We start from the raw sequence: 14,537 nt of genomic DNA on the forward strand, positions 1-14,537 counted from the left end.
GTTGTAGCTCGTTGTCTAGGTTACTGTGATTGTAAATAGGTGTCGTTTGTGTTTAAACAACGTTTAGCTCAAGAATAGGGAAGTTCGAATAGCCTATGTGAATATTGCCAACTTCACTGAACTCCTTGAGTTAAGCACTGACCGCATCTTTATATCTGAGTCCAAGTTCAAACACTATGAAACGCTCCATTAACGTACGGAGCTCTGAAACACTGCCAGCGGGACATTAAACAGGAAGTGTCTGTCCGAGCTCAAAACAGGTTTTGCGTGGGAACGCAAATATCTTTGCGAGGGAACGCAAAAGTTTTGCATGGGAACGCAAATAACTTTGCAAGGGAACGAAAAGTTTTTCGGGGGAACACAAAAGTTTTGCGAGGGAACGCAAAAGATTTGAAAAAAAAAAAAATTCCCAACCTTTCCACCACCACGTCCCTTTAGGGGCCCCGTACCATTGCATGATACTATTTCAACGTGATTTCTGTCATTTTGACAGATAATAGATAGTATTTACCTGTGAAAACAAACCTGGAAAGAGATGTGAGGATTTGAGGAGAAAACGAGAGATTCTTCGTGCATTCCAGTGAATTATTAATGGAATATATCGTAAATTAAACTGGGAGAACAGACCACAAATGTGCAGTATATGTTGTCATTTTTCATTCTGTTACAGCAGAATGCAAAAGAAAAAAGAAAATCATTAAAGGAAAAGAATACAGCGACTGAAAATAGCTCTTGCCATAGATATTCTTGTTATAACATGTCACGTTAAAATACCAAGTGTTACATTATTCTCATGATGTCTGAAAATAAAACATTGACAGCTCATTCAGTCAAACTGACGGATCAGCTTTATTTGTAGGGCAACCTTATGATTTAAAATGATTATTTTCAGTCTTTTTGAATGGAAGTTTTCAAACCGGAAGTGCCACCCATAATTCAAAACGCAGTAAACTCGTCAGGAATAAGGTGGATAAGGGCGATTTCGGACACAGCCATGGTCAAGACGATCTGCTGAAGTTCAACCAAGTGTCAGAATGGGGAAGAATGGTGATTTAAGTGACTTTGAACGTGTCATGATTGTTGGTGCTAATTTACTGGGATTTTCACACACAACCATCTTCTCAGTGCAGTCTCAACATGTCTGTTTATTTTCTCTGAACACTCCAACATGTGGTTTTATTCTTCTTTACTCATTGCATAGTATTTGTCACATAATACTGAACACAGCGCCATCTAGTGGCTTTCTTGAGTAACAGACACAATCACTGGATCTCATTACAGAGACTGAGTAAATAACTCCTGATAACATGTGAGTTCAGGGTGAGCCACTAGATGGAGGAGTTGCTCCTCAGACGAGACCACAGACACAAATCACACTAGAGATTTAAAGACTTTATCGTTCCCTGTTGGAGGAAATGGAGCATCGATATGTTGTGTTTATGTATTTCACTGTGATCTCAATGTATATTATAATGTGTAATGTGTAAATTTTTTCAGGATAAAGGAGAAGCTGGGGGAAGTTGTTTGTTTATTATTGTAGATAGACAAAGAGTATTAGTACAGTTAAATAATTTTTAATAATGTAAAGCTTTATATGTTCCACACTTCTGAAATCTTTAAACTATATATAAAGTCTGTATTCCTCCAGGAGGCGCTCAACATAATACATGTAATAAAACATGGAGAGAATCTTGAACCTCACAGTGAGAAACTTTATTGATGAAGGCAAGAAAATACATACAGCAAATATACAGTAATAGTAGTAAAGTGAGATCTGTGTGAGATCTTTATTAATTTTTTTGTATCTGAGAGAAATATAAACAAAAAAGCCTCACGTATAAGATTTTTAAAAAATCTCAAAATAATCAAGCTCAAATATTCAGTATTTATTATGACAAAAACACTAGAAGAACAAAAAAAAAAACACTTGAAGAACATTTAAAATGTCAGCGTTCTGCTTTAGATTTCAATACTTCCTGAAAAAGATGAACATAAAAATCCATAAATTAATAAATCTCACAGATAATTATATATGCAAAATCAGACTGTGAGAAATGACATCATCAATCATGTACCTGATGTGTGAATATGTGCTTGATCTCCTTCAGCTCTTCTGGATCTGATCTCATAAACCACAATAATGACAGTAGCCACGCCCACCAGAGCAGAGAGGACCAATCGGATCACAGCTTCAGTAGGACCACAACAGTGGACAGAGTCTGAGGAATAAACACATCAAACTGAGATCAGATCAGTCAATAAACACTAATATTAGCGCTGACATCAACTATACAGTATATAATACCTAATATCACATATAATATAATAAAATAATATATATAATATACCAAATACCATACCTGAACATGTGTGACAGAGTTGAGTCTGGTTGCTGATAGGATTGGGATGAATTGATGATGATGATGAAGGCCAGGCAGTGCTGATGACAGGAACAGGCAGACAAGCTGGAAAACGTGAAAGAAAAAGATAAATAGGAACAAATCTAATAAACAATTGTATTTTTGGTTCAATCAGTGTGCTGTATCATCTCAAACTATAAAATTATTCAACAATTAATAAGTATGTAAATAGTTGGTAAAAATAAGAATATTTGATGGACAGGACAAATGATCTCAACTCACCAGAGACAGAAACGCTGAATGATTTTGATGAAAATCTGTTTGAAAACACCTGTAGTTTATAACGTCCCGCATGTTCAGTTGTGGTGTTTGTGATGGTCAGAGATCCAGTTTGTTTGTCCAGCTTCAGTCTGTCTCTGAATCTCCCATCAAGAACATCATCATATACAGTGATTCTGTCGGCCTGTTTAGTGATTTCTGCTATTAAAGTGTTTTCATTTCCAAACCTCCACCGAATCAAATCATGACCCTTCATTTCAGTAAGATCAGAGTTTAGAGAGACTGAATCTCCCTCCATCACTGACATTTCATCTGGATCACCAAACACACATGGAGAACAAACAGAAACAGGGTTTGCAGAGACTTTTAAATAACTTTATGATTGTTTATAAAAGTAAATAATTAATATATTTAAATTTAAAATAAATGGACTTGACTAGTTAACTAAGGTTTGGGAGCGGGACCATGCCTCAACCAGTCTCCTGACTCAAAACCTTCTTATATCGGGCCTCTTGAAGTTCACTCATTACAGATTCAGAGATACAGATTAAGTCACTCGATTCAGATGACAATTGTTCGATTTCAATTCCACCTCTTCAAGGGTTATCTGAAATTCTCTCCCCGAGCTTTTTCGTCCAAAACCATCTCAAAAAAACTCTCCAACTCCGACTCGTTCCCAGGCTCCCTCTTCTCCATCTTCAAGATCATGAACCGAGATCACCATACTCACTGAAGACGCGGAAACCGGCTTCATCGTTCTCCTCGCCAGCCACATCCCCAGCACTCAATTCCCGATAACCCTCCTCAGCTCTCCTGCGGCAGCTGCGTGTCTAACATTACCAGATCCGGGACCGAGGCTCGCCTTCAATGCTCTCTTAAAAGCAAAGCCATCCAATCCAATCACTCAGATAACAAAACGGGATTATTCCAACTGTATGCATCATCCACCAAATTATCATCATTTCATCCCAAAATCCATCCATTAGGAATCCATCCATCCATGTAGTGTGGCTGCTGCTTAACTCTTTAGTCCAGATACCTCATCCAGGTCCCCAAGGAATTCTACTTCACGGGGGCCAATATGGATCCCTTTCAACCTCCGTTTCTATTTAACCAGTCAATCCCTTTCCCCCTCACTCCCTTCTTCACCCCAATCCCTCCCTCCCACAATATCCTACATTCTGTCATCTAGCAACGACCCACATAGTTAGCTAGAGCTCCGCCACCTACTCTGCCAGCTTCAGCTACCCATCACATTCTCCAGTCTCAGCAGCTAGTAAATTTTAGCCGGTAATGTATAGATCTAGCCCAGCTCATCCAGACATCTGATCTTTCTTGAATAATTTCATCATTCTTCTCCATGCTCACAATTTGCTCAAAACCCCAATCACACACATCCTTTCATCCCAACCTCCATTCCTCTACCCTTCCTTCAGCCATTCACAGCAATATGGCTCCTGTTTACTCTGATATTTCAGCTTACTCTTTATTCCAGATACTCTCCAGTGCCCAAGAAAGTATACCTTGTCTGGGCCAATCTGGACTCCTTCAACCTCCATTTCTATGTTCAATCTTTTCCCCGTTCACAGCAATACTGCTCCTGTTTACTTTGGTATTTCTCAAACAGCTAACTCTTCAGTCCAGATACCTTCCAGTGCCCAAGCAATTCTACCTCATACGTCCCAATCTGACCTCTATTTCTATTTTCAACCAGTCCAAACTTAGCCCTCCCTCCCCCAACACCCTTACATCCTACCATCCAGCAACATCCCATACTTCAGCCACAGCAGAGCCACCTACCCGGCAAGCTTCAGCAGTCCATCGTCCTTCTTCCTTTTCAGCAGCTACACTCACAAATTTATCCGCCGTTTAATAATAATAATAATAATAATTTGTTACATTTAAATAACGATTTTTATGGGTACTGAAAGCACTTTACATGGAAGGGGGGAACCTCCTCAACCACCACCAATGTGCAGCTCCACCTGGATGATGCGACTGGCAGCCATATTGCGCCAGAACGCCCACCACACACCAGCTTATTGGTGGAGAGGAGAGTGATGAAGCCAATCAGTATATGGGGATGATTAGGAGGCCATGACGGACAGAGGCCAAGGGGCAAATTTGGCCAGGATGTCGGAGTTAAACCCCTACTCTTTTTCGAAGGACATCCTGGGATTTTTAGTGACCACAGAGACTCAGGACCTCGGTTTAACGTCTCATCCGAAGGACGGACAGGTTTACAGCAATATGGCTCCTGGTTACTCTGATATCTTAAACATGCCTATCCACCCAGATTTCTGGTGCTTCTTTGAAGTCCTCTGGAAGAGCGCCTTTTACTTTCCCGTACACCTCACCTTCAGTTGCATTGTAATTTTCAACAATGACTATATCACTCATCCCGATGATTCTAAATTACACACTGACACAGCACCCTCCAGAGGTTTCGGTGGTTCTTACAGTGGGCACCGGTTTGCCCCCAAATGGCCCCCAAAGTTCAGTTCTCTCAACTCACAGTCAGCGTGTTCTCCTCAGCACTTTGCAAAATATACTCCATAATCATAGCCACCATCCTTTAGGGGGTCATGAATAGTCTAGAAATTCAGACTCTTGGCTCCAGAATCAGACATTTATCCAACACTGGTCCCGTCGTATTCGTCATCCGACCTACTTAGCCTCTGCATCCTCTCTCTCTGCTCAGACTATTTGAACCCTGCCATCGCCTGAACATAGAGTCCATGTTCCTGGTTGCCTTTTTGGCTTCCTACGACATTCAAAAATCTGCCCCTATATTATCCACATTCGATCTCTACATCCATCCCTGCATCTCTGTAATTTCTGTCTACTTTCCAGTCATATTCACTTTTTCTCAAGAACACTACTCAATACATTCCTTCCACATCGGATTAGTGACCTCAGTGGCCAGTCGAGGTCTCTCAAACGAGACGATCTGACTCATTGGCTGTTGATCTTCAGAAGCTCTTACATTCGTAACAATCTCAACGACCTCCGTCAAGCTAAGCTTACCTCAGCTCTTCCCAATCTTTGGGGGTCCTAATCACTTGGCCTACACTTAAAGGGATAGTTCGCCCAAAAATGATATTTAAGCCATGATTTACTCACCCTAAAGCCGTTCGAGATGCATACGTCAATCTTTTTTCAGACGAACACATTTTCAGTTATTTTAGAAAATGTCTTAGATCTTTCAGTGGTTATAATGTGAAGCAATGGGGTCCAGCTGATTCAGCTCCGAAAATGTGCATGCATCCTTCTCAAAAATAAACCATCCGGCTCCAGGGGGATAAACGAAGGCCTTCTGAGGGTAATCCGTGCGGTTTTGTCGTAAAAATATACATATTTAAAACTTTATAAACTAAAATAACTGGCTTCCGGTGGCGGTCGGTGCACGTTCACAGCGATGGATGCTGGCGTATGATGTATGACGTAGCGTAGGAAGCGTCGTGACGTAGAACGAATGTGACAGCGGAGCCAGAGAGCAGAGCAAAACAAAACTCAACGTTCGTTCTACGTCACGACGCTTCCTACGCTACGTCATACGTCATACGCCAGCATCTATCTGTGAACGCGCACCGACCGCCACCGGAAACCAGTTATTTTAGTTTATAAAGTTTTAAATATGTATATTTTTACGACAAAACCACACGGATTACCCTCAGAAGGCCTTCGTTTATCCCCCTGGAGCCGGATGGATTATTTTTGAGAAGGATGCATGCCCATTTTGGGACTTCATCGTTGTGGACCCCATTGCTTCACATTATAACCACTGAAAGATCTAAGACATTTTCTAAAATAACTGAAAATGTGTTCGTCTGAAAAAAGATTGACATATGCATCTCGAACGGCTTGAGGGTGAGTAAATCATGGCTTAAATATCATTTTTGGGCGAACTATCCCTTTAACTGAGATGACGCCCCCACTCGGAGTCTCCTGGCCACGAGCACCAGACGCCCAGATCAACCTGATACCATGCCTTTTTCCCCTTCCACTTCATCCTTTCCCTATTCATCTCCAACTCTCTTCAAAAATAATTTCAAAGATTCATGGTTGTGGTATGGCCCTTGCTTGTGAAATAATAACGTAAAACAAAAACAGACCGAAAAGAAGCAAAATGGTGTTTAGATAAATAATTGTATCTGGTGATTAAAACATAAAATGGTGAAACAAATATTTAACTCACCAAAGACAGAGAGGAAGAACTCAGTGTTCATAATGTTGATCTTTCGTTCGTAACGTCCAGCATGTTCAGCTCTGGTGTTTGTGATGGTCAGAGATCCAGTTCGTTTGTCCAGCTTCAGTCTGTCTCTGAATCTCCCATCAAGAACATCTTCATATAGAGTGATGCTGCCGGCCTGTTTATTGATTTCAGCTATTAAAGTTTTTTCAGATGACCACTCATCATCACCATCCGATAACCTCCACTGAATCAGATCATCATCCTTTATTTCAGCATGATCAGAGTTTAGAGTGACTGAATCTCCCTCCATCACTGATACTGACTTCACTCCTTTAACACCAAAAACACACAAACAGAACAAACACAAACAGGGTCACAGATTAATACTGTAAAATTACTTTATAATGTTTAACTAAATTAAATAGTTTAAAATATCAGTTTGAAATAAACAATATCCTAAAACAAAAGAAAGAAAATGGTTTATGAATTAATTTAAATTTTTGTAATTAAAAAACAGGTGAAACATTTTTTAACCTCACCATAGAGAAGGAGACGGATCTTTCTCTTTCTCTCACTGTTTATTTGTACTGTATAAAGTCCCATCTCTTCAGTTCTGATGTTTGTGATGGTCAGAGATCCAGTTTGTTTGTCCAGCTTCAGTCTGTCTCTGAATCTCCCATCAAGAACATCATCATATACAGTGATTCTGTCGGCCCGTTTATTGATTTCTGCTATTAAAATGTTTTCATATCCAAACCACCACTGAATCTCATCATCATTCTTCATTTCAGTAAGATCAGAGTTTAGAGTGACTGAATCTCCCTCAATCACATACTTTGATTCATCTACATGATAAAACCCACCTGAGGAACAAAGTTTTTCATAGATTAAAGCTTTAAAATCACTTGATGTTGGTTTGATGAAGACGGATTAAAATACTTTTAATCATGTAAATGTGATAGTACTGTCATGATCCCACCCCTGTCTTTTGTGTGGACTTTTGTTATGTCCTGTCTGGTGATTTGTAGTTTTTTGTAGTGGGAAATTCATTGACATTTTTAAATGAACTGATTCATGAATTGCGGATAGAAGGTTACACCGGTCATTTATATGATGCACTATTTTAATCATAAACTACATCTACTCTAGTGGTTGTTCATGTGTTATCGACTGAGACTGAAATTCTTTTTCACTTTTGTTTGTGATCTAATTTACAAGTTCATCAGAAAGCCCACAACAGCGGTGCATTACAAGGGTGAGAAGCTAAAACATTTCGTGGATCAGAAGCTAAAGCGTCTCTTGGATCAGTGGTGGATCTAGACACAGTCTGTGTTACTCCTTTCAGAGGTGTAAAGTCCAGGGGTCAGAAAGTAAAAGTCCTGCCATATGTTTATTCCACCCATGAACTCAACCATTTCACTATGATTTCACTAATTAGTTATCTTCAGGCTGAAAAACTGTAGCAAATCAGCAAAATTAGCAATTCCAGGTGATTGGAACAAAATACTGAGGAGAACTTTTAATTTCTGAACCCGGACTTTACACCTCTGCTCTGAAGTCCCTGGGAGATATACGTTCGTTGTTGGTGGATGTAGGTAATGATCAAGCTCATAGCACAGACATTCGTGTTGAGGCTACAGGACTGGTGAGATCAGTGACAGAAACTATCTCCATCTTCATTGCAGTTATGGTACATAAGATACTGAAGCTTCTTGAACCAGCAAACAAAAATGAACACAGTGACGGGACTGAACTTTGTTGTCTCAGTGCGGTTGATGCTGTGAGCGGAGAAATGGCTGCACGGTTTGGAGACTGTAACAGCAAACGCATGCAAGCTCTCGACGCCTTGGACTGATGAGTGTTTTCTGAACAAAACTACACTAACACTGTTGGACCTGAGAGGTATGTTGCTCTTATAACAAATACGCTGTTAATACCACTTGATAAAACTCGCTTTTGAGGAAAAAAATGCACAAATGAGTTGGAAGAACATGTACTGCAGAAGTTCAATTCATTAATATGAAATACCGACGTTTCAACTCACTGACTATATTTTACTTTCTTTTAATATATTGGTTAATTAACCAGTCATTTATTACATGGTACCAGAACAGAAGCAACTGAAGCCATACAAACACATTTAAAACTCGCCAACCAGACGCCTCAAACACAAACAGGGTGAAACATCATCAGCGGTTTCAAAACTGCTTCAGTAATAAAATGACAGATGCACTGATGTGAAGCTGCTCTGTAGTAAAGTGAAGTCAAACTCCAACATCTAAAATAACGGCACATCTTAATGCATGTGTTAATGCATATGACTGTCTAGCTATTTTTTGGATGGTTAATTCATGCTCTAAACATTGTCAATTTGAGCTCCAGCAGGCCTCAACTTCTTGTAAGTCAATGGTGTGGCTTTAAACAGAAATAAACTGAACCATAACATGTTAAAAATGTCTTAAAGCAACAGTTTGATCTTGTCATGAGATCCTCCGAGTATTTGGCTCTGCTCTCTCCTGTAACTCTCTTCAGGAAATTATATTCACAAAACATATTCTCGTCGCTTCCTGAAATTAAGGTTGAACCAGTGTAGTCACATGGACTATTTGAGCGATGTCTTTACCTTGAAAAGTGGCAATTAAATTGTCTATGGAGAGATCAGGTTTAGATCGACATGAGGGTGAGTAATTAATGACAGAATGTTCATTTTTTGGGGGGGTGAACTAACCCTTTAAATCTCAAGACTGAGGCAATTGTAGCTGTCTATGGTGACATTCATCATGTGCTGGGTAACCTGCCTTATATGTCAAGCCCTCTGTTAAAAATGTGGGTGTTGTGTTTGATTCTCCGTTGACTTTGGATAAGCAAGTAAATGCAGTAGTTAAATAAATAAAAAGTTCAGCTAAGACTCCTTGCTAAGGTGAAAAGTTTAACTCAAAGACTAGACTACTGCAACTCAATGAATATAGGTATTAGCCAATCCTATATGAATCGTTTACAAACATCTAAAACGCAGCTGCTAGATTGCTGACTAGAATTTTACTACAAAATACTTCAAGCAAAAAAGTTTGTAAATGGCGCTGCTGGTTGCATTCAAAAACTTTGAAATAAGCTGTGATCTGATCCCAACCGAAACCAGACCAAACAAAAGACAACGCACGATGAGTGAGAACTTGGAGCATTACTCTGTTGAGGAAACCGTAGGACAACATGATCACAGTGACGGGACTGAACTTTGTTGTCTTTATTTCAGCGAGGTTGAGACTGTGAGCGGAGAATTGGCTGCACGGTTTGGAGGCTGTAACAGCAAGTTCATGCAAGCTTAAACCACAGTTGGACCTCATAGAAAGACTTGAGTCACAGATGAAATGCACACATGAGTGGAAAGAACATGTACTGCGGAAGTTCAACTCCGTGAAAAGCCGACGCCTCCAACTCTACTGACTGTAAATTTTACTATTTTTTAATTGTATATGGATAAACCTGTATGCACCGCTGTGTACTTTTCTGTGTCTGTAGTGGATTTCGTAAATCTTGCTTTGCACTGTATAGCAGTTGTTTCCAGGATTATACATTTTGCAGGATTTTCATGCATAAACAGCATATGTAAATAACTTTGTCACCTGCTGAGTTTGGATTTTTCTGTCAGTTTGCATTTGCCCACTCTAATAATTTGATTTTCCCTCTATCAGTACTGTCCTGTAACAGCGAATGTTGATCCTCTCTGACTAAATTAACAAGTAATTTATTACATGGTACCAGAACAGAAGCAACTGAAGTCACATTTAAACTCACCATCCAGACGCCAGAAACACAAGCAGAGCAAAACAGTCCAAAACATCTTCATCAGTTTCAGTCCACAAATATGAAAAGACAAACTCTTCAAAACTGGCTCAGTAATAAAATGACAGATGTGCTGATGTGAAGCTGTTCTGTAGTAAAGTGAAGTGAAACTCCACAATCAGCTAAAATAACTGCCTATTTATTCAGTGTTCATGGGTGTGTGACCATCTAGCTCTGTGTTGGCTCATTAATTCACACTTTGAGTTTGAACTCCAGTAGGCCTCAAATTCCAGTAAGTCAATGGTGTGACTTTAAACAGAAATAAACTGACCCATAACGTTTTAAAAGTCACTTAAAGCAGCAGTTTGATCTTGTCATGAGATCCTGCAAGTGTTTGGCTTTTATACTTGGCATTAACATGCAATCATCATGATCCGATCAAGCAGATCGGATAGCCAATCAGGAGACGGTGCATTTACATTTGTTCACATTAAGTAGCATCTGTATCTGTATCCTGCATAATATTTAAATTAGGTCTGTAGCACGACACCAGATTAAGAGTAAAGATGATACAAATTAAGCAATGTCCCAATTGCTTTCACTCACTCACTTTACTTTCCTGTGCAATCTCCAGTCTTAGATCAAATTAAGGTTTTTGAATGAAGGAATATTTCCAGAGTTGATCATACAAAAATAACTAGGTTGACAATGTTAAACAAGTCACATCATCGATCATCGGGGTTTAAGGTTATGGCATGCAATATATATTAATAATACTATATTGACAGAAATGGGAGATTAATAGACATGCTGAAACAATCAAAACTTTCAACAATTAAAACATTAAAAAATAAAAAGTTTATTCCGATTATTCCTCTGGCAAAGCAGCTCTTCATTCAGATCTCATGAGTGACTGTTATTGTACAGGCGATCGCCTTGTTCAGATAATGTTGGACAATTAAAATGAAAAATAACATGCATAGTATCATGTAAGATTAAGTAAACTGTTTTAAAGATTGACGTTTATTGTAAGGTTCAAATAAGTTTGATTTCTTGTCTAAACTGCGTCTGATCATTATTTTCTGACAGCCACATGGGGAGATCTCATCACAATGCGTCCTCGACTACCTCTGGACTAGGACACGCTGATCGGATAACATTCCGATCAGAAGTGCGTTTATGCTTGTCTTTTCAATGTGCATGTGGACAACATCCGGATACAGGTCGCATGTTAATGCCAAGTCTAAATGCAGCCAGATTTACATTTCCTTGCATTTGTACATACATGCCTGTACATACCATCTATTGTCTATTTTTTTTTTATATTGTGTAATGTTTTTAATAAAAAATATTGTATATTGTGTATTTGACTAATTATACTATTTTTTCTTTTTTTATTATCTGTGTCCTGTCATTGTTATTCTGTTTGTACTGTGGACGCTTCTGTCACCAAAACAAATTCCTCGTATGTGCAAGCACACCTGGCAATAAAGCTCTTTCTGATTCTGGACAGTGGAATGTTAATTGCTTTGATTGGAATTCTAACTTTATTTTCTACTATATGGTTGTTACGGTTGTTTTTTGTACAACTTTTAGATTTATTATATTATTTTTTTTCTAGACCGAAGGTAAGCTGTACCAGATATATTTTATTCTTACAGTTTTAACTCTATGTTACACTGGTTAAGTTCTATACAGAAGACATCTTTAGGGCCCAAACCCTGAAAGGGCGAAGGCCCTAATGTTTTCCTTAGGATTCTTTATTATTATTTTTCTGTCAACCTTTCGGAAACTTTTGGGGCCCTTAACATGCTCGAAAACTCTTGAAACTTTGCACACAGGTCAGAAGCCGCGGCCAACAGGGCCGGGCTGAAGCTGGTACCCGGGCGTGGCAGGGGGGCTCAACAGTGCTCCCTTGAACGGGGTCCGAAAACTTGGTCCATATATCAAACACGCTTGCATAAATTAATATAATAAGAGGCCATTATATAATAATATATTATTATATATTTATATATATTATATAATATTAATATATTATAATAATATATTCTATAATAATATAACAGTATATATATATATATATATATATATATATATATATATATATATATTTATTACATGGCTTGGCTGAATTCCAATGTAGAATGCGGTCTGTTATTTCTTGATAACAGACCGCTGCGAAGTATAACAGACCGTTGCCATGAAAAACATACAACCTAGCTATAGTTGCAATGTGTTATTTAGCTAACTTCTATATATATATATATATATATATATATATATATATATATATATATATATATATATATATATATATATATAAATGAACTAAATTAATAACAACATTTTTTTTACAACAAAAATTAAATATCACTGAACTTAAGCTGGACGGTGACACTATTTTCTTCTGGAAACAAACTTCGTTGCATTATTTTCCTGTTATCTCTGTAAAGCTGCTTTGAAACAATCTGTATTGTAAAAAGCGCTATATAAATAAAGGTGACTTGACTTACAGAGAATGGTCAGAATAAGAGAAAATATCCAGTGAGCTGTTTTTAGTTGAGTTCACTCCTGGTCTCATGTTTTGTTCAGTGATTTGAATAAAATATTTCTCAGTGCAGATGTCTGGTTATTTTCTCTGAACACTTCAACATGTGGTTTTATTCTTCATTACTTGTTTCACAGTGTTCGTCATATAATACTGAACACAGCGCCATCTAGTGGCTTTCTTGAGTAACAGACACAATCACTGGATCTCATTACAGATTCTGAGTTAATAACTCTTGATAACATGTGAGTTCAGGGTGAGCCACTAGATGGAGGAGTTGCTCCTCAGACGAGACCACAGAGACAAATCACACTAGAGATTTAAAGACTTTATCGTTCCCTGTTGGAGGAAATGGAGCATCGATATGTTGTGTTTATGTATTTCACTGTGATCTCAAAGCATATTATAATGTGTCCCAAATCAGTGATTTCTCAGGTAAAACGACAAGATGGGGGAAGTTGTTTGTTTATTATTGTAGATAGACAAAGAGTATCAGTATAGTTATATAATATTTAATAATGTAAAGCTTTATATGTTCCACACTTCTGAAATCTTTAAACTATATATAAAGTCTGTATTCCTCCAGGAGGCGCTCGACAAAATACATGTAATAAAACATGGAGAGACTCTTGAACCTCAGAGTGAGAAACTTTATTGATGAAGGCAAGAAAATACATACAGCAAATATACAGTAGTAGTAGTAAAGTGAGATCTGTGTGAGATCTTTATTAATTTTTTTGTACCTGAGAGAAATATAAACAATAAAGCCTCACGTATAAGATTTTTAAAAAATCTCAAAATAATCAAGCTCAAATATTCAGTATTTATTATGACAAAAACACTAGAAGAACAAAAAAAACACTTGAAGACCTTCAGCGTTCTGCTTTAGATTTCAATACTTCCTGAAAAAGATGAACATAAAAAGCCATAAATTAATAAATCTCACAGATAATTATACATGCAGTATCAGTTTGTGAGAAATGACATCATCAATCATGTACCTGATGTGTGAATATGTGCTTGATCTCATTCAGCTCTTCTGGATCTGATCTCATAAACCACAATAATGACAGTAGCCACGCCCACCAGAGCAGAGAGGACCAATCGGATCACAGCTTCAGTAGGACCACAACAGTGGACAGAGTCTGAGAAATAAACACATCAAACTGAGATCAGATCAGTCAATATTTATTATAAAGAAAAAATACCCCCCCCCCCTTTCCTTAGACTGTTTCACCCATTTGGAATCGATGTGTGCAGTGTAATGCTGTGAAGTGTGCATCTTTTGTAATAGCTCAAAAGCATGGTTGCCGTGTTGTGTAAGCTGAGTTCCCCTTCGTTGTCACTCCGAGTTACGTCGGATGACGAC

At 38.3% G+C, this 14,537-nt stretch overlaps 1 protein-coding gene across 1 annotated transcript; it reads right to left on the minus strand.

The window, feature by feature from the left end:
- Positions 1 to 1,693: 1,693 nt before the first annotated feature.
- LOC307170000 (uncharacterized protein) lies at positions 1,694 to 10,767 on the minus strand. The gene is made up of 7 exons (XM_079890928.1): positions 10,630 to 10,767; positions 7,374 to 7,697; positions 6,838 to 7,164; positions 2,643 to 2,951; positions 2,361 to 2,465; positions 2,076 to 2,219; positions 1,694 to 1,976 (listed from the first exon to the last, which is right to left on the minus strand). The coding sequence occupies exons 1-7, from the start codon at positions 10,679 to 10,681 to the stop codon at positions 1,960 to 1,962; spliced, it is 1,278 nt and encodes a 425-aa protein (XP_079747054.1). The 5' UTR covers positions 10,682 to 10,767; the 3' UTR covers positions 1,694 to 1,959.
- Positions 10,768 to 14,537: the final 3,770 nt, after the last annotated feature.

Source organism: Squalius cephalus, assembly GCF_949319135.1.
Source record: "Squalius cephalus genome assembly, chromosome: 13".
Lineage (NCBI taxonomy): Eukaryota > Metazoa > Chordata > Actinopteri > Cypriniformes > Leuciscidae > Squalius > Squalius cephalus.